General features: G+C 41.7%; 1 protein-coding gene across 2 annotated transcripts in view; it reads left to right on the forward strand.

The window, feature by feature from the left end:
* Positions 1 to 542: 542 nt before the first annotated feature.
* Positions 543 to 21493, forward strand: part of mta3 (metastasis associated 1 family, member 3) — a 29804-nt gene continuing 8853 nt past the window's right edge. Inside the window, exons 1-14 of one of the 2 annotated variants that reach the window (XM_086194961.1) lie at positions 543 to 851; positions 3495 to 3562; positions 6913 to 7006; positions 11043 to 11169; positions 11331 to 11394; positions 12587 to 12704; positions 13663 to 13765; positions 14278 to 14377; positions 15044 to 15232; positions 16152 to 16226; positions 17396 to 17454; positions 17627 to 17745; positions 19023 to 19180; positions 21259 to 21481. In XM_086194961.1, coding sequence (XP_086051087.1) covers positions 824 to 851; positions 3495 to 3562; positions 6913 to 7006; positions 11043 to 11169; positions 11331 to 11394; positions 12587 to 12704; positions 13663 to 13765; positions 14278 to 14377; positions 15044 to 15232; positions 16152 to 16226; positions 17396 to 17454; positions 17627 to 17745; positions 19023 to 19180; positions 21259 to 21481 — 1525 coding nt within the window. In that variant the 5' untranslated portion in view covers positions 543 to 823. The remainder of the gene's footprint in view (positions 852 to 3494; positions 3563 to 6912; positions 7007 to 11042; positions 11170 to 11330; positions 11395 to 12586; positions 12705 to 13662; positions 13766 to 14277; positions 14378 to 15043; positions 15233 to 16151; positions 16227 to 17395; positions 17455 to 17626; positions 17746 to 19022; positions 19181 to 21258; positions 21482 to 21493) is intronic. The other variant, XM_086194962.1, reaches the window with a different exon arrangement.

Below are 21493 nucleotides of genomic sequence, written 5' to 3' on the forward strand. Positions count from 1 at the left end.
AGCCGGGGCGAGCCAATCCCATCAGTGATGTCACTCACAGGCGGCGCGCACACGCACACGAAATTGAAGAGAAATCTTCCAGGAAAAGAGTAGAGCGCAGTTCCTTTTCTTTTTTTCAAATCCACTTTTACCTCCCTTAATTAAACAGTGAGCCATGAATATCGCTTTTTTTCCCTTTATCTTTTCAGAGTTGGACAAGGGGTTTACTGAACTGTTATTTACTTTCACCAAGCTATTTTTATATTTGTTGTTATGGTTATGAGAGCATGCGTTTATGTAAGAACGCCTTCTTTGCTGAATTGTTTTTTTTTCTGATGTTCATCTCCTGACAAACAACATAATGACACTACTTATTTTATATCTATCCATCTATCTATCTATCTATCTATCTATCTATCTATCTATCTATCTATCTATATATATATATATATATATTTGAAATGAAACACACACACACACATTGTTCACCAAAAAAAAGTGTGTGTTTATGTGTGTGGGTGTGGAGTTGAAGTTGTATGTGTATGTGCCTGCGTTTGCGCGTGCGCGCCCCCCTCTCAACGTCACCAGTCAGTCAGTGGTTTTTCGGGTTGATCCGACTTCTTTTGGCTGGTGTGAGTTGACTGTATTGTAAAAGGGGGACCGTGAATCCAACGAGGAGGAGGGGGGGGTTGATTTGCCAAAAATTCTCCCCATCGGGGTACACATCCGGAACCTCGACGATCATAAATTATCGGACCTTTTACGTTTTATAGATTGAGTTTTATTCTTTTTATTAATTTATTACAATTCTCTTAGTTTATGTTAACACTCCGGGAGGGCAGAAATGGCGGCCAACATGTACCGGGTCGGAGGTATGTATGTCAATGTGGATCTTTTTTTTTTTTTTTTTTTTATACATTCAAACATTGCTACTTTGCATCATGTGGAGATTATGTTGTGTGTATTTTGAATCGGCTTGCGTTCAACTGTGAGATACACGTTTCCTTGAGCCGACAGAGACGTGTTAAGTTTGAGCAGGAAGGTGAAAAATTCTAAATATTTGGGATTCAAAATGGGTCAGGCCTAACGTCTGTCGTGGCCACAGCAGCTAGCTGCCAGCTTGCTAAGTGGCTAACTTAGCTCACAATGTAAACATTTTTTAAATGTCGGCACCTTTTGTTGTTCTTTGGCTTTTGGATAACTAGACAAGGGATACGGAGAAGCGATAGACAGTGGGACCCCCTCGACTAGACATGTGTATAAAATGTTGTTAAAACGTTACTACGGGCATTCTGAGACTGCCTTTGTATTTGCCTCTTCTGGCATGCAGCCATTAGTACGAGTCCTTATTTAGCTAACGTTAGCACCAGAAACGTTTTCAGTTGATTAGCATTATTGTGTCTGTGCTGCTTGTTTTAGAGCTTTTAAGGTAACAATTTGGACAGCTCTGGATGTTAGGTACTACTGCCCTGTCCACCTACATTCCCCACAAACGCAATTAATTAGCAAATTGGCTTCCCCGGTCAGCTAGCTTGTTAGCAGTCCACTGGAATTCAACATCAAATTATTGTCTCGATTCAGGGCGGCGTTGCATCTCTGTTAACAAGCTGCCGGGCTCCACATCTCTACCAGGACCGTTAATTAGCTTAAATTTCAAGGAACTCTGACATATAAAGAAACATTTCAAATCTTTTCCCAGTTTGTCACTTAGTCACAGGCGTACCGTCACTAAACGTTACATGGGTTTGTCGTCCATATGGTTACACCTGATTTAGTTATCCTGCTGGTATCAAGTGCACTTTGACTAAAGCTGGCAGTTATTAAGTTGTTCAGGTCTATCCCAGTCATTCTGAGCCAAGTAACATCATATATTCACAGCACATTTTCTGTTCCGATGCTTGTAGATTTTTATGTGGGCTGCGGCTGGAAGCAAGTGTTTTGTAGGAATATGAGGATTAAATACTAAGAAGTACAGATCTGATACTAGATTGGGATTAGTGGAATTGAGTGGCCATACTGACATTAGTCGTATAGCAGCTGACTTTATGCACATTGGAGATCCCTGAGAGATGGAGTTAATTCAAGTACCGATCCAGATTAAGACTGCATAATTTAAAAAGAAAATATCTAATTCTGTTTATTTTTATTTATATTGTATTATGATTTGTGATATTAGAGGGAATGTTGTTTTTGTATGTCATCGTCATTCTTTTTTTTCTTTGATAAGTTTGTAAAGATGCTAACGGTCTGATTTTTGTGGGGATATGTATCACACAAAAATGTTTTGATAAGCTGCTGTTCCTCTATATATTAATTGTAAATATGTTGAACACAGCGCTTTCTCCTTTGCATTTTTTAATTTTCAATCATACATATTGAGATTAAATGTTAATTGTATGGAATATATTTGAAAAAAGAGTTTTGTTTATTAAAAGCTCATTTTAAATGAATTGTTCTAAGTTATAATGAAGGGAACTTCTAATGTTTTGCCATCATGAATTAGGTTTTTGTGGCCCCTGAGGACTGGTGATGTCATTATATGCTAAATCTATTAAATCTGCTAATGTGAGTCTGCTGTATGTCTGCAATTTATTTGTTTGAAAAAGTAATGAGTCACAGTCTTCATAATTGTTTTGAAATGTTTCAAATGGAATCTGATATTCTCTGTGGTGCTTGCTTGTTGCAATTACCAAGTGTAGCTCTGTGATTGTTTTTTTTTAAGTCATGTAACAATTATGGATGTCCCAATCAAGTTTCTTTCAGCCCCGTTCTCGATTCAGTTACATTTTTATTCCTCATGTCAACATGCAATGTAATGTGCTGACGTGACATTTGGAGAGTTTGGCTGCTACCTGTTTAGTACACTTAGACCCTTTAGAGTTAGAGAGCGCACGACCCCGAGTTTTTTCCCTCACCAGTTTGCTCAAGTAAATTTCCCCAGTAAGTAAGCGCAAAATGCAGCAGTGGAGTTTATTATGATGGAGAATCTCGCTGCATCAGCAGCAGGGAGAAGTGGACAAAACAAACCAAGATAGTTAAAAAAGAATCATATGTTGATGCGTTTAAAATATGGCTTGACTAGCCAGCTACTCCTTTCTTGATATACTTGCTGCTGTTTCTGCTTCTTCTCGAAATTGAGCTGTGGTAACACCAATTTCCCCGGTGTGGGATCAATAAAGTTCTATCTTATCTTATCTTATACACATCTCCTAGTGTGTGCCCCACTGTAGCAGTACACTATTGGTTATTGAAAGGTAATATTTAAAGGGGACATCTGTTTACAGGTGTTATTGGAGAATTACCTTTATACTGTTCCAGAGGGACTGCTTTTTGCAATCTGACAAATGGTCTCTAGGAATTTCATATAATATTTTTCAAGATAATATTTTATGATGATAATAGGAGATGCTTAATCTACTTTATATGCATTTAAATACACTGTATTCCTTTCTATTTGTTTTAGAGCCTCGTCCAGATGATTCAGTGAAGTAATAAGTTTATGTTTTCTGTTGCAGATTATGTATTTTTTGAGAACTCCTCCAGTAACCCTTACCTGATTCGCCGGATAGAAGAGCTCAACAAGGTATGGAGGTGTTCATGTGTCATTTTTGCATGTTTATGCCTGAGGGTGAATAACAAGGATTTCTCACTCTTCCTGTCCCCACCAACACCCTCCTCTGTTTGTGCATCTTGTGACTCCAAGTGTTTGTGATAAGCTAACAAAAAAAAGACAGGTGTTCCCTTTTTTGGTAACTGCCATTGGTATCACAGGACACACCTGTGGGAGTGTTTGTGTAGGTGGGGTAGCTTAGAGTAATGAACATCTCAGTAGCTCTGTGCGTCACCTGTCAGGTTAAAACAGACCGAAACTGACTTGGTCCTTTCCTAAATTCTGGTTCATTTTCCCTGTGTGATTGTTTTGTACAGTGCCCAGGTACAAGCACCTAAAGATGTGAAGGCAGTGTGTGAGCAAACTCTGGTAGATGGAGAGGTAAATTGTCCAGGATTTTAATGAGTGATGTTGCAGCATGATGAGAGCATGAGAATATTATTATGTGCCGCCTGTTGTCTGCCTGCCGCTTACCTACTGTATTGTAAACACATGAGCAAAGTTACAGTTTGGAGCGTGAATTTTTTACCTTTCAGTGCAATGTTTGTACAGTAGAGTGTGACACAGGAGTGGATTTGTACTTAAGTCCTGCGCTGAGTATACTGTGTGTTAGTTTGGGGGCAATCCTGCTTCAGCATAGTACGAGGCAACTGGGCCGAGTGAGAGTGTGCTCTGACAACCTTCAAGGGTCTTTTTTTGTTGTTGTTGTTTTCAACCTCAGGCAGGCTGAGGTGGTGTAAACTGGTGGCCAGTATTTCAACATCCTCTCTGCACCCAAATCTAATGATGCGATAAAGGATGCTGTGATAGGAGTTATGGGTTTGCTTATGGGAGTGTAGACTTGATAAATCCCAGTCTTAGCTGGTGGTCCATCTCTCCCTACTATATTCCATTTTCAGAGGCGAACAGCAGTTGTGTATATGGCTATCGTGCTACACCGCTCTGATCGAGGCAGTTGCCGGTGCTGCAGAGGCTTGTGTGTTTGACCAAGCAACATCTACTTCCTGCCACTCAAGGTTTAATTCCCAACTGTTCCACTCTCTGCTCCCTTAATTGTCCCCCACAGGAATAAATAAAGTTTTATGAATCTGAATCTGAATTCCCCCTCAGAAAGTACCTGCCCTGAATCAGGAGCTAAAAAAGTTTATTTAAACAGTCGTAAGAAGTGCAATCATTCCTGGTTCTGAGAATGAGTAGAGAGTTGCAGAGGTCTGAAAGTGCATCAGCTTTTTTCAGTTTAATTTTTGACTGACTGGTTCATGTCATTATTAGATGGTATGTGTGTGAAAAATGTGATTTTAGGTCAGTCTCCTCTACCAGATGTTTTGGGCTGCATATAATGAATGAATGACAACACACGTTCTAGCGAGGTTGAACTCTTAACTTTCTGTGATGTGATGCAAAGTATGCAACAAATATTTCTGATGTTAAATGTATTTTGTTAAGGCTGAAAAAAGTGCTTGATTGGTCTTATTCGATGGCTGTAGTTGATGGCCGTGTTGCACCAACATAGCCTTTGTTTTGAAGTGTTATTGTGTGCCCATTCTTCAGATGTACACTGTCATTACAGGGGCAGTTTTTAAAGTTGCTAACAAGCTAGCAGCGGTCTGTCTCATCTCGTAACACCGATGTAAAAGGCTGTTCCAACTCTCATTTTTAGGGCTCTGGGGCTTTGGTAGTAATCAGCACTGAATAACTGAAGCCTGGGTCTGTTAATATCAACACTTAGTGGTTGGTACATTGATTTTTTTTTTTCTTTCAGATATCCAAAATAAGTAAATCTTGTTAGCTGCACATTGATCCACTAAGCTGCTGTCTCTCTCCCACACAGTCTGACAGTTTGCACTACTCAGCTGCAGAGCTGTTGTATAGACTCACTAGATTTAACCAGAAAAATAATTTCTAATGAGTGACTCATAATAAAGTGGGGCTAAAGCTTCATTTGTGTTATTGGTAAATATGTGATGTGGACAAAGCCTTCTGTCCAAGCTTTGTTTCCACCCAGCTTTGTGCACATTATCTGAAACCTAATAGATACAAATAAATTGGAGGAATTTCATCAGAGCAACTATATCAACCACATTAGTTATGCGCCACAAGCATGTGACAGATTACAATTTTTTTTTTGTCGCGCCGAGGCAGTCTTGCTGGCATTCATAATGACACAAATTCCAAAGAACTGCCTCAGTTTGTTCTACTTACCCTGCGCTACGAATGAAGCAGGTAAAACAGAAAACTGAAAAAAAATTAGCTCTGCCCCACTGACGTGTATTCAGGCTCAAGTCTTCTATGGGTCTGCGTCAAAAAGGTATTTTGTGAAGACCTCCTGTACTGTTGCCGGATTTGTTTATGTCAGGAGTGCTTGACTGTGAACTGCTCTCATATATCGCTTTACAAACATGCCAATGTAATGCACGTATGGAATTACGTGGTCAGTGACAGTTTAAATGTTTGAAAAGACATATTTTCATATGAAATAGTAACAGTTATTTTGATTTTAATTGAAAAAGCAATTTGGTCTACAACTGTCAAATCACCTAAAGGTTCACTATTTGTCAAAAGCTCAATGTGTGTCCAAATAGCATTTTCAGTTAAATATTGTAGTGACACAGAGATGTCTTGTCTCAAAACTTCGTCTGATGGAGGACCAGAGTCATTTTAGAATTTTCAACGGAAATTAAAATAATGCTTTAAAAATTAACATTCCGCCTAATATTGTAAATCATATAGCAGCTGCAATACCAGTCAAAATAATCTAGGATGGATATTTTGTCAAACCGCGCAGCCCTTCCAGCCCCTCTGTGGAGGAAACTTGTTTCGACCTCATCTGTATCTGTGACCTCACTCTTTCAGTCATTACACAAGGCTTGTGACATTATATGAGGGCTGATAGTAATTATCCTGGTAAATTAACAAATTCGCCTTGGCCTCATGCTGAAGAAGTCATCATTTCTTTGTTTCTCACACGCAGTGGACATCTCAACCTTGTAGTAATGCGATTTCCCCTGGAGTTCACTTCCCCGACCTCTAACCTGCAGTTTCCCTTCAAACATGCAACCATAGAAGGTTGCAGCTTTTCATCCATTCATTATCCATCAGTCCCAGTATTTAATAGAAGCTGAGTCCGTAAGCCTGTCGGCCTAATCATACAGCCTGACAATCAATCAGTCGTTGGCTCTAAACACTACTGTTGCCCTGGTCAGCTTGTCATATCAGCGTAGCTTGATGAGGACACAAAAGATCCAGGTCTCTTGGGAAATTAGCAGGAATTTGTCCCCTTTGAATAAACCTGGATCTCTCTCTCTCTCCTGTCTCCGCTTCAGACGGCCAGCGGGAATGTGGAGGCCAAGGTGGTTTGTTTCTACAGAAGGAGAGACATCTCTCACAGCCTCATCCAGCTCGCAGACAAACATGCAAGTGAGTAGTTTCTCCTCTCCCACCATCACATTTCCAACTTTGTGATCTCAGTTAGGGATGAACAACATTGTCAGCTCGGTATCAGCAGATATTAGCTATTCTTGTATTACATGTGTTTTGGTCTGTTACCTAAGTTTCTGCCTACCTATGTTTCATTTTCCCATTCACGAGATATACATTTCTCAGTATGTAAATGAATGTGACTAAGTGTGGGTAAATATCAGTTGTAAAATATCGGCATATCAGGTCACGGCAAAAAAAAAACAGTAGCGTACATCCCTAAATTGAATTAGTCATAGTACCTCTCAGGCAATCAAATGTTGTAAGATACCATACTTTCTTTAAGATTTTGGTGTAAATATGCAGCTTTCTGTTATTTTCATTTTCAAAATTGAATCTCTTGTTCAGATGTTAACAACTTTCAATACCTGTATGACCTGCTGTAGTTTTCAGTGATGGCTGTAGCTTCCTGACTGACGACTGTCTGTCACATGCCAGTCAAACTGACATTTCTAGCTGTGTGTCCACCCAGCACATCCATAACCCATCGTGACATGTGCTATAATTTAAAAGATTTTTTTCTTCCCCATGTCAAACATGGCTCCAGAGTGCAAGTGTTTAGTCACAGCTATTTTTGGAGGCAGTGCAACTGCAACATAAATAGGTCACTATTCATATTTGTATATAAAACACTTGTTGCCGGGAGGTAGAGAACCGGTTTATCAGAGTAACGTAAGATGTGACGAGAAAGGAAAGAAAGGGATTGTTCTCTCCATAAATTTCGTGAAAGTGCACGGAAGCCGCTTTCCTACTGGCTACAAAAACTTGCTAACCTCTGTGTGTTTATTGCAATAGGGACAGTTTTATCTGCATTCACTCCCAGGTCAAATGACTCTGCAGGAGACATGGGTATTAATCAGCTGCCTTGCCTGTCTGTGTCAAGCAGGCTGTAACAATGTTCATTCAGTGTTGAGTATGCAAACCAGACTGATGAAAATAAGAACCAGAGGAAGACCACCACTGCCCTCCCTGCTGCTTTTTACCTTTCCAAAGAATATAGAAGTGTAGAGCGTTTGTGAATTCAAACTTGACGCACCAAGAAAAAAACAACAGAGCTCATTGACTCATGACGAGAACAGAATCACTCAGCTTTAATTAGCATGTTTACCGGGGTTTAAATACGGGCATGTGTAGAGGGGGAAAGGGTTATCAGCTGTATAATATCCAAATATGGTCAAAACTGCTTCCACAAAAACAAGCTGGCCATTTCAAGAATTCAGAGTGTGAGACTGTCGACCTGTTAGCTTTGTCCACTCCTTCTCTAGAGTTTATAGTGATCAGGCTGACACCTGCCCTGTGTGGGAAGCCTTCTACCTGTCTGCGGTGATCCATCACTTGGTCCTTTGACCTCAATAAAAACAGATTCATGGCCACTTCATAGTAGTTTACTAATTTCCAGCTTGGTAAAGAATACTTGAGTTTTCATGAGGACCAAGTGACAGCTGCAGATGAGCCAGGGAATAGGGTTATGAGTAAACATCTCATCTTTCCACCGGGAATTACTTATGTAAGCCTTCTGCAAACGTAGACAACGTTGCTTGCTCGCTCCATCGAGCTGATAAAGCGAAGGACTTGTCTGTCTTGTACATTAATGTTCCTGATGGCTTCATTAACATGATAGCACAATAAACGACAAATGTTCATGCAATGGAGAAAGTGAGGGCGCTTATCTGATATGATGCATGAAAGAGGATGTTGTTTACTCTTTCGCAGGCTTCATCACTGATGCCTTATAAAACTATATTTTGCAGTTAAAGCCATGAGTACGAATGACTTCTACCACCACTTCACCCAGTGAATCCACAAATGCATTCTGCATCGTTCAGGTCATTGGATAGCAAATTTAATTTTCGCATGAATTGGCATAAGTTTTGCTGTCTGCTTTTGTAAAGTCAGACGCGCAGAAGCATCGAACTGCAGAAAGTTATGTTACTGCTTGTATTAAATTCATTTGGCTCAAGTGCATGGCAGGTACTACTGTCATCTCCTTTACCGCATTGTCATATTACGAGGAGTCAGTGCTGATAAGAGAACTTCGCGGGTCCAAAACTTTATGCCAGAAACCGAAGAGACCCAGAATTGTACAACCCAGAAGTGAACCAGACCGTGTGCTCTTAGAAGACTGAGTCCTGGACCCTGACGGTATCGAGACATGGTCAGCCCTGAGAGACACAGACCTGAACAGCACTGATTTAAATGTGCTTTCTGTTGTTAAACATTAGAACTTACAAGTTGTCAAAGCAAAACTTTGTGTCTTTCCTAATGTAGCACCTCTCCTCTCTGGTGATGCTTTACTCTGCTGTGAGGTCCGTGATCCTATTCTTTGCCTAGAAAGTTGGTAATAATATAAATTTTCCACATTTTCTGTTATTTAATGTGCTTCCACTTGTCGGTTATGACAATCATACCGAAATGATTCCTTTCGTTGCTCGCATGACTTGTTCAGAAACAGCTTTGCATCTTGTTGCTTGGAGTTTCATAACAGAAAGTTTAATATTTTGCCATTTGGAACTACAATGTTATGTACTTCCATTGTTGTTAACCTGCTCTGATAAACATTGGCACATTGAGATGATGTCAGTAGCTGCCACTCTAGCAGCTTTTCCTACAGTAGATGTCACATATTCGTGAGCTTTTCCATGTGTGACAGATTTTACGAGTAATGAGACCTGCAGTAAGCCACCTGACCTGATTGACCGTAATAACATTATGTACCAAACCGGTAAAGGTCATGTGTTTGGTCACGCATCTTCATTTCTGGGAAGACCTGTGAAGAACTGTTGTACAGATTTATTTGAAGAACATTTTAGAAGAACGGCTACCTTCTGTTTATGTTGCATATCTTATCATCATATCTTCTTCTTTGTTCTAGCAGACAAGGCAAGGTTGTGGGTTTTGCTGACCCCCCATTGGTGTAGTTGCATCTTAGCCACTTTTGATGTGAGAGGGTTCTGCTGGTTAGTGCTACCAGTTAACCTAAGGCTAATTAGTGATGCTGTACTTTTTGTAGTTTAGGTGAAATTGTGAGTCAGATATTGGTCTCAGGTTTTGTAGTCAACATTTAAAAAAAAAACAAAAACAAGTGTGTTTTATAACTAGATGTATAAAGTAGGGGTGTGATAGCTTGAGTTTTTCTGTCCAGCATGCAGCTTTCGCCCGTAAATTATCCCAGAGTGCTGGATGTTGTTTATTTATTTGCCAACAAAAAACAAAAAGAAAACACAGATCTTGCACATGCTCTAGATTACCCATTTCAAATAGATCAGGCATTGAGCATGACATCAGAACAGCCACTTCAGTGACGGCGTTGTTGGCGGGGCAGTCAGTGGAATTTTCACTGGTCTCTCACTTGTCTGGAGAATTTGTTCATGACAGATGAGTTTGTTTCTACTCCACACCGGTGGAACAAGTTTCTTCTTGAGGGTTGTACATGGTTGGGATGTGGACATACAGTTACAGCATGTCACACAACAGTAAAGCTGACGTGCAATCTACTGTGGGAGTGGAAATGCAGAATCTCTGACTGATTTTATAACAGGATGTGAAACTGCAGTTTGAGCCGCTAAAAACAACTGGTGTTATAAGAGAGACCCTTGCGGAAGATGATTTTTGATGTCTAACTATATGTCTGAGCTGATTATTATTTTTTAAATCTTTCCAAAGTGTTTATCTTCCACCTGATATATTGTGCTGACTGCTGCAGCACCATCAGCAGATATGGAGAAATGTTGTGTTCTTAAAGTTGCATTACAGTAATAGCCTTAGGCATAATATTGTGGTCTTGTTGAATGGATGGCAGCAATAGTCTGTGATTGCAAAGCCACAAAGAGACATTTTAAACAAGTCTATCATTTTAAATTTGAAAACATCCCAGTTGTTGCTTATATGTGTTTCTCTACACATTTGTACAATCTTCAACTGTTTTTTACTATCTTTTCTGGTCTCTTTTTTTTTTTTCCATTTGGACCTTTTGCAGAGGAGTTGGAAGAGGAGAAAGAGAACCCGACAGAGACAGAACTAACAGAAAAACAGAAACACCAGCTTCGCCACAGAGAACTCTTCCTCTCTCGGCAGTATGAGAGTCTACCGGCGACACACATCAGGTACTGTCCTAAGACTCCAACACAAAAACACACTGGCCCGTATAGCTCATTACCTGCAGACATTGCTGATGAATACACTCTCACAGAGCTGTGGACACACATCAGGCACTGCGAACTTCCTGTATCTGTGTCTTACATGGTGCTTCTTCTGTCTTTCTTAGGGGGAAGTGCAGTGTCGCATTATTGAATGAGACTGAAGCTGTTCTTTCATACCTTGACAAAGAGGTGAGGCAGCCTTAAAAAAAATGCATGGGCTTCTGCTGTTCTAGTTGGTCATTGCACCGCTGGGACAGGTGTTTGCTCATTGTTGTGCTATGAGCATTTATCAGCTTTAAAATATAGGCCTGCATATGTTGTATGAAAACATTATCTAAAATTCCCCAAAACCTACAAATCAATAAGGTCCAAGTGTACTGATCTTGCTAGATGGCCCTGTAATGCAGCTTCAGAAAGGAATATGACATGGGGTGTAATGAAAAAACAGGCAGAGGGACCAGGCAGGGTATGTAGTATTGTGGGGGTGTAACTTCATTAAAACAGGAGATGGCCTGCACAGAGCACAAATGAGAGATAGTTTTGTTTTTGTTTTGTTTTTAAATCTTGGAGTATTTATGTATATATCACGTGGAATATCTGGAAGCTTTCTGTTTTCTGGAAGTAAAGGAGACTCAAATCTTGGATCTGTGTCTTCAGGTTGGTTAAGGGAAACGCTGCTCATCAAATCTGGTTGCAGCTTCAGCGATTGCAAACCTGGTGCAGTTGGTTGGTGGTGTGAAATAAACTGCCTGTGGATCCCAGTGGCATATTATTTAGATTTTTATCAAACGCCTGAACTGCTAACTCCAGTCCTCCTTTTACCATCATTTTTCAAGTAAGCAGCCTGTATAAACTACATATAGTATTATATTAATCTTTATAAAAGCAAAAAGTTACAGCGTCCTTTATATTGAAACATATGAAGAATTGTATAGCCCCCCCACACACACACACACGCACATGCATATGCACACACACAGACACATGCACATGCACACGACAGGATAAAGGCAAAAAAAAAAAAAGATGAAATAAAAACAAGAATCAAATGAAATGAGGTATAGTGGTGCAATAAAAGTACATTTTAGTCATGGAATCAAAAGAGGCCACTGACTCAGCCTTCCGCATTTCCTCGGGCATATAGAAAATGTAAATGGATCTGTAACTATGGAAACAAGCATCCGTTTTGGTGCTTGAGAGCAGGGCTTTAAATGGATAAGTGATAATCAGAGGTGTTGTGCTGGTGGTGTCGTGTGGTTTGGGGTAATAAGTTAGTGAAGCCGGAGTGGTGATTAACAAGGATATCACCCCTCGTGACTGCAGGTGTGAAAGTAAATCAATGGAGGCTTAGTTTTGGTCTTTGGTGTGTTGTTTTCTTCAGGATACCTTCTTCTACTCACTGGTGTACGACCCAACACAGAAGACCCTGCTGGCCGACAAAGGGGAGATTAGAGTGGGGCCGCGCTTTCAGGCAGACGTACCTGAAATGCTACAAGAGGGTCAGAGCCTTTTTTTTTCTAAATCATTTCTTTTTCATTTGTGATTTTTTTTTTTTTTTTTTAATGTCAAGTTGATATATAATGTATTGGGGGAAATGCAACAACAGAGGGAATCCCGCCTGAATGTTCCTTTTCCTCCTCAGTCCTTTTTTATAAATCCATTGGGTGGCGCTGGAGCGCACAGTTAGAATTTGATGTAAATCTGATCACAAAGTAATGCAGAAATGTGCCATTTCCTGTTGACACCAGGTGGCGCTGTGACTAATCTGCCCCTGAATTTAACGGCTTCTTGAAAACTCCATGCTGGTGGTAGTCGTGTTTGTTTGACCTCCAAAAAAGAAAACCCTAAAAAAATTAAAAAAAAAAAAAATTTGGATTCATTTAAGAGTCACACGAACTCATAATAGAATTTTACGTAATGTATGATATTACACAGTATCTCTAAAACACATTTATAGTGAAAGGGTTGTATGTCTGGCATCAGCTGTGCTCATCTCAAATAGTTGCAACCCTAAGTAGCCGCTGTTAAAGCTCACGTTTGTCGCTCCTGGTTCAGAGCGTCCACAGACTTACATGAACGTCAGTATTGTCCCATGACCTGCTTTTAACCTTCTTTCACACCAGCCTGATGTCTTTTCAATACTCTTCCCTATCAGGTAAATGGTTTTAATCGTAATGGAGTCAGAAGGCAGAAGAGGAAAGTTAACTTGGCAATCAAGTACACCACAGCTCCTCTTGGGATTTAAAGTTTTCCTTCTTGCTAATGTGAACGCGAGTAGTTAAGTGGTTCTATATCCTTAGTGGATAATGGGATTTTTGTTTTACTGCTCGCTTACAGAAAGCATTAAACCAAAAATGTTAATAAAAAAAAAGAAGATCTCAGCAGGCTGAAAGAAAATATAACTACTGCCATCAGATTGGAGGTGGTCAGTGAGGTTACTATTGATTTGTCCCGCAGGTGAAGCAGATGACAGGGACCAGGCCAAGCTAGAGGAGAAACTGTGGGATCCAGAGTGTCCACTCACCAACAAACAGATAGACCAATTTCTAGTGGTGGCACGGTAAGACCTTTCACCTTTGACCTCTGGGTGTGACGTAGTTGTTATGGACATGATTCTCCTGATATCTTTCTCTCTCTCTCTCTCTCTCTCTCTCTCTCTCTCTCTCTCTCTCTCTCTCTCTATACACTATGAATATTTGTCATGGATTTCTGATGTTATGTATTTCACAGAATGTACGGTCATAAAAAAAATGCATCAAAGAAAGTGAAGATTCATGGAAATTAATTGTTAAAATTGTGTGTGAACTCTGAAAATGTGAATGAAAAATGAATACAGTCGAACAGTAATTTGAGCCTTGAACATTACCTGTCCAATGCATGAATCAGCTCCTCAGTCTGGTCTTCATTTTTTTCATTTTTTTGCTGCCTCTTAACTGACTTCTGTGGGGGGGGGTGGGGGGTTAACCAAAACGGCGAGCCCCACGCACCAGGACAGGTCATGATCTGTTCCATTACTGACGTTATACTGTATATACATGTGTCCTGAGAGTGTCTCTGTGTGTGCATTTTCAGGGCGGTTGGTACTTTTGCCCGAGCGCTTGACTGCAGCAGCTCAGTTAGACAGCCAAGTTTACATATGAGTGCAGCTGCAGCCTCGCGAGACATCACACTGGTGAGTTAGAAACACCCCAAACACACAACTTACCACGCCTTGCACGATCGCAGGTCAGGTTAGTGGTCGGCCAGTACGTTTCTTTCTTCTTCTTTTTTTCAAGTAAAAAAAAACCTAAACAACATTTAATAATGATAAGACACTGAATTACTGTTACATTGTTAAATCACTGGTAATTATTAATTACATCTATTAAACACTGTTATTCTCTGCATTGTCTATTAGCTGGCATGCCCTCGCCCTCAGCTACGCACTTACTTGAGATTTACCAAACAGCATTTATCAGTGGGTGGCAGTATCTCATTGATTTTGACAGGAGATGGATGAATTTGGGGGGAAAAAATAAAACAACAACCTGGGGGGAACTTGGAGAGTGCATACCTCAGTCCAGTTAACCTCAGCCAAACAAAATGTCATCCCAAAATTGAATGGGTTCATGCTTGGCCCATGAGATGTCCCCGCACCAGTATAAGTTGGGTGATATAGTTTGCATCCTAGCTTTTGTGTAATCCTGTTGACAGGCAGTAAAGAATGTAAGTGCGGACATTTTTCCTCATAATTGGACTCAGGAGCGCAGAGGTCGGCAGATGCCAGTCTAGAATATTCCATTAATGGTTCTATCTTGGGTCATAGATTGGAAGCCCCTTTTCTGCTAATGTGTTACAGTTCCATGCAATGGACACGCTGCATTGTCACAATTACGACCTATCCAGCGCACTTAGTGTGCTGGTCCCAGCGGGTGGCCCAGTGCTCTGCAGGGATGAGATGGAGGAGTGGAGTGCCTCGGAAGCTGCAATGTTCGAAGAGGCGCTAGAGAAATATGGGAAAGACTTCAACGACATCCGACAAGACTTCGTAAGTGGGCTGAACATTGACTTTCTCTCTGTCTTCTTGTGACTGGAACTTGCATCATTTGATACTTCAGTTGAACACGACACCAAACCGCTGTATGCCGCTTGACAACGGTTCAATGGCCCATCTTAGTTAGTAGTGCATCTTATCATCCCCCCCCCCCCCCCAAAAAAAGCCTGACTGAAAAGGTTCTTTATCCTGCTGAGTAAATGAGACAAGGAGAACAGATGAGACTTGCTGCTGTTCTCAACATCCAGTTCATCCTTGATCGTGACAACGGTGTTTTTGTTTCCCATTTGATCACCCGCTGCTGTCTTCAAATGTTCGCCATTGCAGAACAGAGGCGGCTCTGGCGGTGACCAGGTTTCACACTGATTAAGGGCATAAATCACTCTTGAGGTGTTGACATCTCAACTTTGTTCGTTTGCATTCTCAAATTTCCGCCAACAACAGTTAATTGCACATTGATGCTGTTTGCTTCGTTGAAACCACCAAACTAACATACAGACGGACAGTGAAGAAGTTTGATCTTAAGCTGTGTGAGTGATTCGAGAAGTTTGGAAATCCTTTGAAAACAGCAGGAATTTCAGCTGACCGCTGCCACTGTTCTGCCTTTCAACCCTTACAGGGGGGACTGTTTGATTCTATTGTATTTTCTTTCCAACCACCTAATACTACTTTACCAAAAAGGCAGGATATGGGTGTATGTGGTGGCACCAGGTGCTCATGAATACTTGTGAATACACGTGTGAAAGCCAGTAGCTTTCAGCCTCTGTGGTCATGATGCCTCCCGCTCATGAATATACATGAAGGCTTTCGCACCCAGATGACAAGAACATGAGAATTTAATATCATTAATTTGCTCCCCGTCTGTCTCTGTCTCCCTTTCCTTCCACACCTCTTCTTCTTACCTCATGTGAAGTTGCCATGGAAGTCTCTGACCAGTATCATAGAGTACTACTACATGTGGAAGACCACCGACAGATATGTGCAACAGGTGAGACCCATGCAGCCAATAGAACAAAGCTCTCTCCTGCGATGAGACAAAAGGAGGATTTTCAGTTTTAGCCCCAAGTCCAATGTTTGAAGGTTCCTTTTAAATACGTTTTAAAAAAGCTTGTTAATCCCTTTTGAAACCTTTGTCTGGAGAAGCAGACCAACAGGGGATCACTTACGGTGCATAGCAGATAGCGAAAAAAACCTCAGCGTGGTACGTTTTTACATTTACATTACTAGTTTGTGCTTTCATCAATTGATCTGCTGATTCATGATGTGAAATGTCAAGACAATTTGAGAGCAAAGAATTGAATAACAATTGTCTCGAACCCTCGTCGTGATTATTGTCTTGTCCAGAACAGAAAGATTCTTCATTTTCTCTCATAAATTACAAAGTGAGCAGCCAATCCTGATGTTTAGGAGTCTGGAACAAAAAAAAACAAAACGATGACTGAATGATTAATCAATTGTCAAAATAATCAAAGTAGGCCATTCATTTTCTTTTGGTTATTGTGGCATTCTGTATATATTTAACAGGCCTGGATTTTGTCCCTCCATGTACTGCTGCACGTTTAATCGCTCGGGATGCGAAATGCTGGACTGAGGGCAGAGTTTCATCCTCTCGTGTAATTTTGTCCTCAGTTTGTGCCAGGCAATTGAAAACATTCCTCTCTGTTAAAAAAAATGTAACAACGTCCCTCTGCCCTTCATCTGTGAATGAGCTTGAATTGCATCTTGAATATTTATGAAACTTAAACTGCAGCGTCTTGCATGTCAGACACTAACTTGGGTGAGGTCTCGATTGCTGAGAGGCTGATGGCAGTCGATAAAGCAGATGTTGGCGGGTAAATGGGTGCATCCTTACTAATTACTGCCATGTTTACAGAAAAAACACACGCAGCATGGGGGGGGGGGGTCACTGATGAAGAGAATCAGCCAAATATATGCAGCACACGAGTGTCAGGGTTGACTTGTTTCTTAAACCACCTCTCATGCAATGAAATCGAACTCATCACCTCAAACCTTCCGTGTTATGACAAAGGGAACGACGCGTTGTGATGTGCTTTGACCTGCCCCATGTCCTGGTGATCCCTCCTGGATTTGGCTGTAGTCGTTTAATTTATTTTTTTTTTTCCTCCACCAATGAATGTCTCCGCTGTTTTTCTGCAGAAGAGACTGAAGGCAGCAGAAGCAGAGAGCAAACTGAAGCAGGTTTATATTCCCACATAGTAAGTCACTTCATTTCTCATTTGAATATTCAGATGAAGATATCAGTGTCATTAGTTTACCCGTGGCTCCAAGATGGAAGTACTTATGCATAATTAATGACCTGATTTAAAGCACTGCAGAAGGCAACTGCAGCATTGGCCTGTTTCTTAAATCTCTCCATGTCTCTGACAGTAATAAGCCCAACCCCAACCAGATCTCTTTGACCAATGGCAAGATGGCGACAGTGAATGGAGCCGGCCCCGGGGCCTACCATGCAGCGGGCGGGGGCAGAGCCTGCGAGAGCTGCTACAGTGAGTTTTGTGTGTGTGTGTGTGTGTTTGTGTGTGTGTGTGTGTGTTTTCTGTTAATGAAAATAATTAATCTGAAGGATTCTTTTGCTCTATTGAGCTCTCCTGTGGGATTCGGAGGTAATCACCATCACTTGCTGTTTGCTTCTAATTCAAGGATCAATATCTCCCTTTGTTTGGTTATTCAACAATTCAGAGGCTTTATTTTCAGTTGCAGAAGAAAAGAATAGAGGAGAAGAGCTTGAGCTCAAGAATCCCAGATGTGTGCACTTGAAAACCAGTTGAACCAACAGTTCTGATTCTTCAGACGTTGGAATGTGAGAAAATGAAATCTACCAAAGCAGACTGAAGGGCTTCTGCCTGTACACCAGCACAATGTTAGTCAACCTTGTGTTAAGGATCATCATTGAGTTTCTGTAGAGGAAAAAGACATCTTCCACCCCGTAGGTCCTGTTTGGAGGATCTACGTCATCTTTGTCACCTCCTTCCTATCCAAGGTTTCCAGCAAATGTTTAAATGCTGGTTTTGTTTTCATCTGAGTTCAACAGTTGGTTGAAAAGTATCTGTGGTGTTTTGTTCAGACAGCCGACTGTCAGGACCCCCCCCATCTCTGTATTCAGGTTCACTTTTAACCCCTGTTGACCTCTGTCAAGGGTCGTGGAGGAAATGAGTCTTGTCTCAATTCTTCACTAGGTCTTAAAGAGCCTTCGATTTCACCTAAAATGAGTGTGTTGGTCTTTGGGACCTGTGGTGTTGGATTTTGATGGGTCTCAGTAAATTCTTCTTGTGAGAACGCCTCACTTTGTCTGAGCATAAATGCAGAACCAGTACGGTAATTTCCTGAACACCTTTTTGCTTTTATGGCTGTGAAAAGTTAATTGTTAAGTTCTAAATCTACCCTGTTGAAACTTGCAGGAATCTTGCTAAATTGTTTGAAAGACGACAAAAATTCTGGCCCCCCCCAAAAAAAGCTGTGTAACGAGTGAATTATTAGAAAAGTTTAAACACTTTCTGCCTCTTTGTGTGTGTGTGCGAAGACACCCACTCTGGCCTCTGAACATCCTGTCAATTAGAAGTCCTACAATGTTAATAAAAAAGATAAATAACTGGTGTGTATCTGCCAGGAGATTTGGATTGGCCTGAAATAATTCAGTGTCTTTAGACAGAGAAATCGTAATCGTGGGCCTCCTTGGAGGTGCAGTGATAGAGGGAACGTCTTAGGTCTCAGTGATCCTCCTCGGCGACTCTAACCAGCATTCATGCATCTTGTAAATCAACAGCCATGCAGTCTGCCCAGTGGTACTCATGGGGACCTCCAAACATGCAATGCCGCCTTTGCGTTTCCTGTTGGATGTATTGGAAGAAGTACGGCGGCCTGAAGATGCCAAGCAGAGCCGAGGGCCCAGAGGAGAGGACCTCCCCCAGTCCAGCAAGCAATGTAAGCTCTTGTCAGAAGTCATGAATGTGGAACATGAGGGGATGTGGTTTCAGCTGATGAAGAGAGGGGCTCTGCGGGTCTGTAAGCTAGAACCAGGCCGTGGGTCTTACAGAAAAGGGCTCATTATGAAGTGTAGCCATGTCTTAGTGAGATGCGGCCCTGGGAGAAGAACAACTGGCTGCCCAAATCGTATGTAATATCTACAGTGTTTTAACTGTAGTCTCAGCTGTCGACTATTCAACGAGCTCAAAATATCACAGTCTCTCATACCATGTTGGCAAAATCGGTCCTTTTTGTCTAACTGCCATTAAAGGGACACTGGCGGCGAGCAGATACCTTGTAAAGGCGCATTCACACCTGGCTTTGTTGTCTTGTAAAAGTCTGAGTGTGGTTGTGCCCCCATGTCCCCTTTTCCCCCAGGCCTGACCTCCCTGAGTATGTTTATGTCAGCACTGAGTAGTACACATGCATACGCACAGTACCGAAGGTTTGCACCCCTGCAGCATAGCCGTCACTACGAGCTAGCATAGGCTAACACGACTCAGTGCTCTCTGGGGTCTCCAGTCCATAGTTACCTGATGGAACCAGTGGTGTTCTGGATTTGGACTCTAGAAGTGTAAGATTGTACCTGAATTTAAAACTGAATGTTCTGTTGGGAGTACAACTCACTTTTAAGCCTCTTATTAATGTTGCATAGTTGTTTTGGCAGGCCGAGTTGGCATTCTCACTGAAACTCACCAGCGAGGTGAGACCTCCCATTGATGGTGATCACGGCTTGCTAGTTTTATCCAAAGTGCATTTGCTGAGTTCACCCAAGGTCGAACAAACACTTACCGCTGGGGAGGTTTGGAGACGACTGCTCCAAATGAGTCAGGTGTGACTCCAACCTAAGATGAAGAAAGATTTGTCTCATGCAGGGTTTCTTTGTCCCAGGACACAAATAAAGAGCTTGAATGAGCTTCATCGATCCTCCTTAACTTCCCTTGTCCCCCATTCGAGCTAGCATCTCCTCCACTTGCCTCCATGCTGTAGTGCCCCATTAGCTCCCAGTTTATCCTGAGCCGTCAAGTAGACCAGCTCTGAGCTAAAGTCTGCTGTCACCAATGTTGTATTGTTCATTGCTCTCCAGGAAGGGTTGTAGATGGTAGTTGTTTTCAGTATTGTGTGGAGGTTTTATTCGCTCGGCCTCGTAGTTGCTGAAACAAAATGTTAGGCTCACTCACCCGTAAAAAGCAGTCCAGAAACACTTGGATTCATCATCATGAAGCAACATTAGCCGCTACAGTTTGACTGGAGGAAAGTATTTTTACCAGTTTGCTTTTTCGTTCTGAAATTATAACTGGAAGTGCCTGGGACTCGTAGAGTCGCATGGATGGCGTCATTTCACAGGCCAACCCAGTAGTCGGCATCTCTGTAGGTTCCCTCAGCTGAAGGCTGCAGATTTTTACACCGGATGTAGAATCACTGCCGTGGATCAACTCTGTGGCTAAAGGTTCATGGGACGTTCGTGTTTATAGGATATTTGAGGTGTAAATGCAGTTGTTAGCAGTATAACGCTAACATGATGCGGTAACTGGAAGCTCCAGCAGCGCACCAACTCAGCCCTGCAGTCAGGCAGAGATGCGCTGGTTGTCTGAGCGGCAGCCTCACCCGGCCAAATACTGGGGTTTGTTTCTGAAAGTATAAATCACAGTGACGGTACTGGAATGAGACAAAGCCCCAAAATGAATGAATACAATTATCAGATCAATTTCATGCCTGATAATCACTCCTTTTACAAAAATGTTTGTTTTCTCAGCTTTTTGTCTGCAACTGATGGTTTTACTTTAATCTGTCTTCATCTTTCAAGTGTTGATTTAAAAAGAAAAGAAAAAGGAGGGATGCACTTACAAGAACATTCTTTTACAAGTTAAAAAAGTGACTTTACTCTTTCTTCTGATATGTTCCAATTTAAAAAAAAAAAAAAAAAAATGGCAGTGGCCATCAACATGTAGAACAAGAAGCCGATGGTGAAAGAGACTCTTTGGGCCGGGTGTTAGAGCTGAAGCTTCTCCTCTCTGTCCCTCCGTCCCTCGCAGGAGTCTCGTTCCCGGAGTCACGCCCCTCGCCAGTCCAACCACATGGTTCCGATGCGAAATAGCGGAAGCCCCAAGTCCTCCATGAAGACCAAGCAGGCTTTCCTGCTGCAGGCCACCCGCCTCACCAAGCTGGCCCGGCACATGTGCCGTGACATCATCAGGCTGCGCCGTGCTGCGCGCCGGCCCTTTGTTCCCATTAACTGTGGGGCCATAAAGGCAGAGTGTAAGAGCTCTT

The sequence above is a fragment of the Aulostomus chinensis genome, chromosome 23 (genome assembly GCF_037954235.1).
Source record: "Aulostomus chinensis isolate RoL2024-O1b breed Wild chromosome 23, RoL_Achi_v1.0, whole genome shotgun sequence".
Taxonomy (NCBI): Eukaryota; Metazoa; Chordata; class Actinopteri; order Syngnathiformes; family Aulostomidae; genus Aulostomus; species Aulostomus chinensis.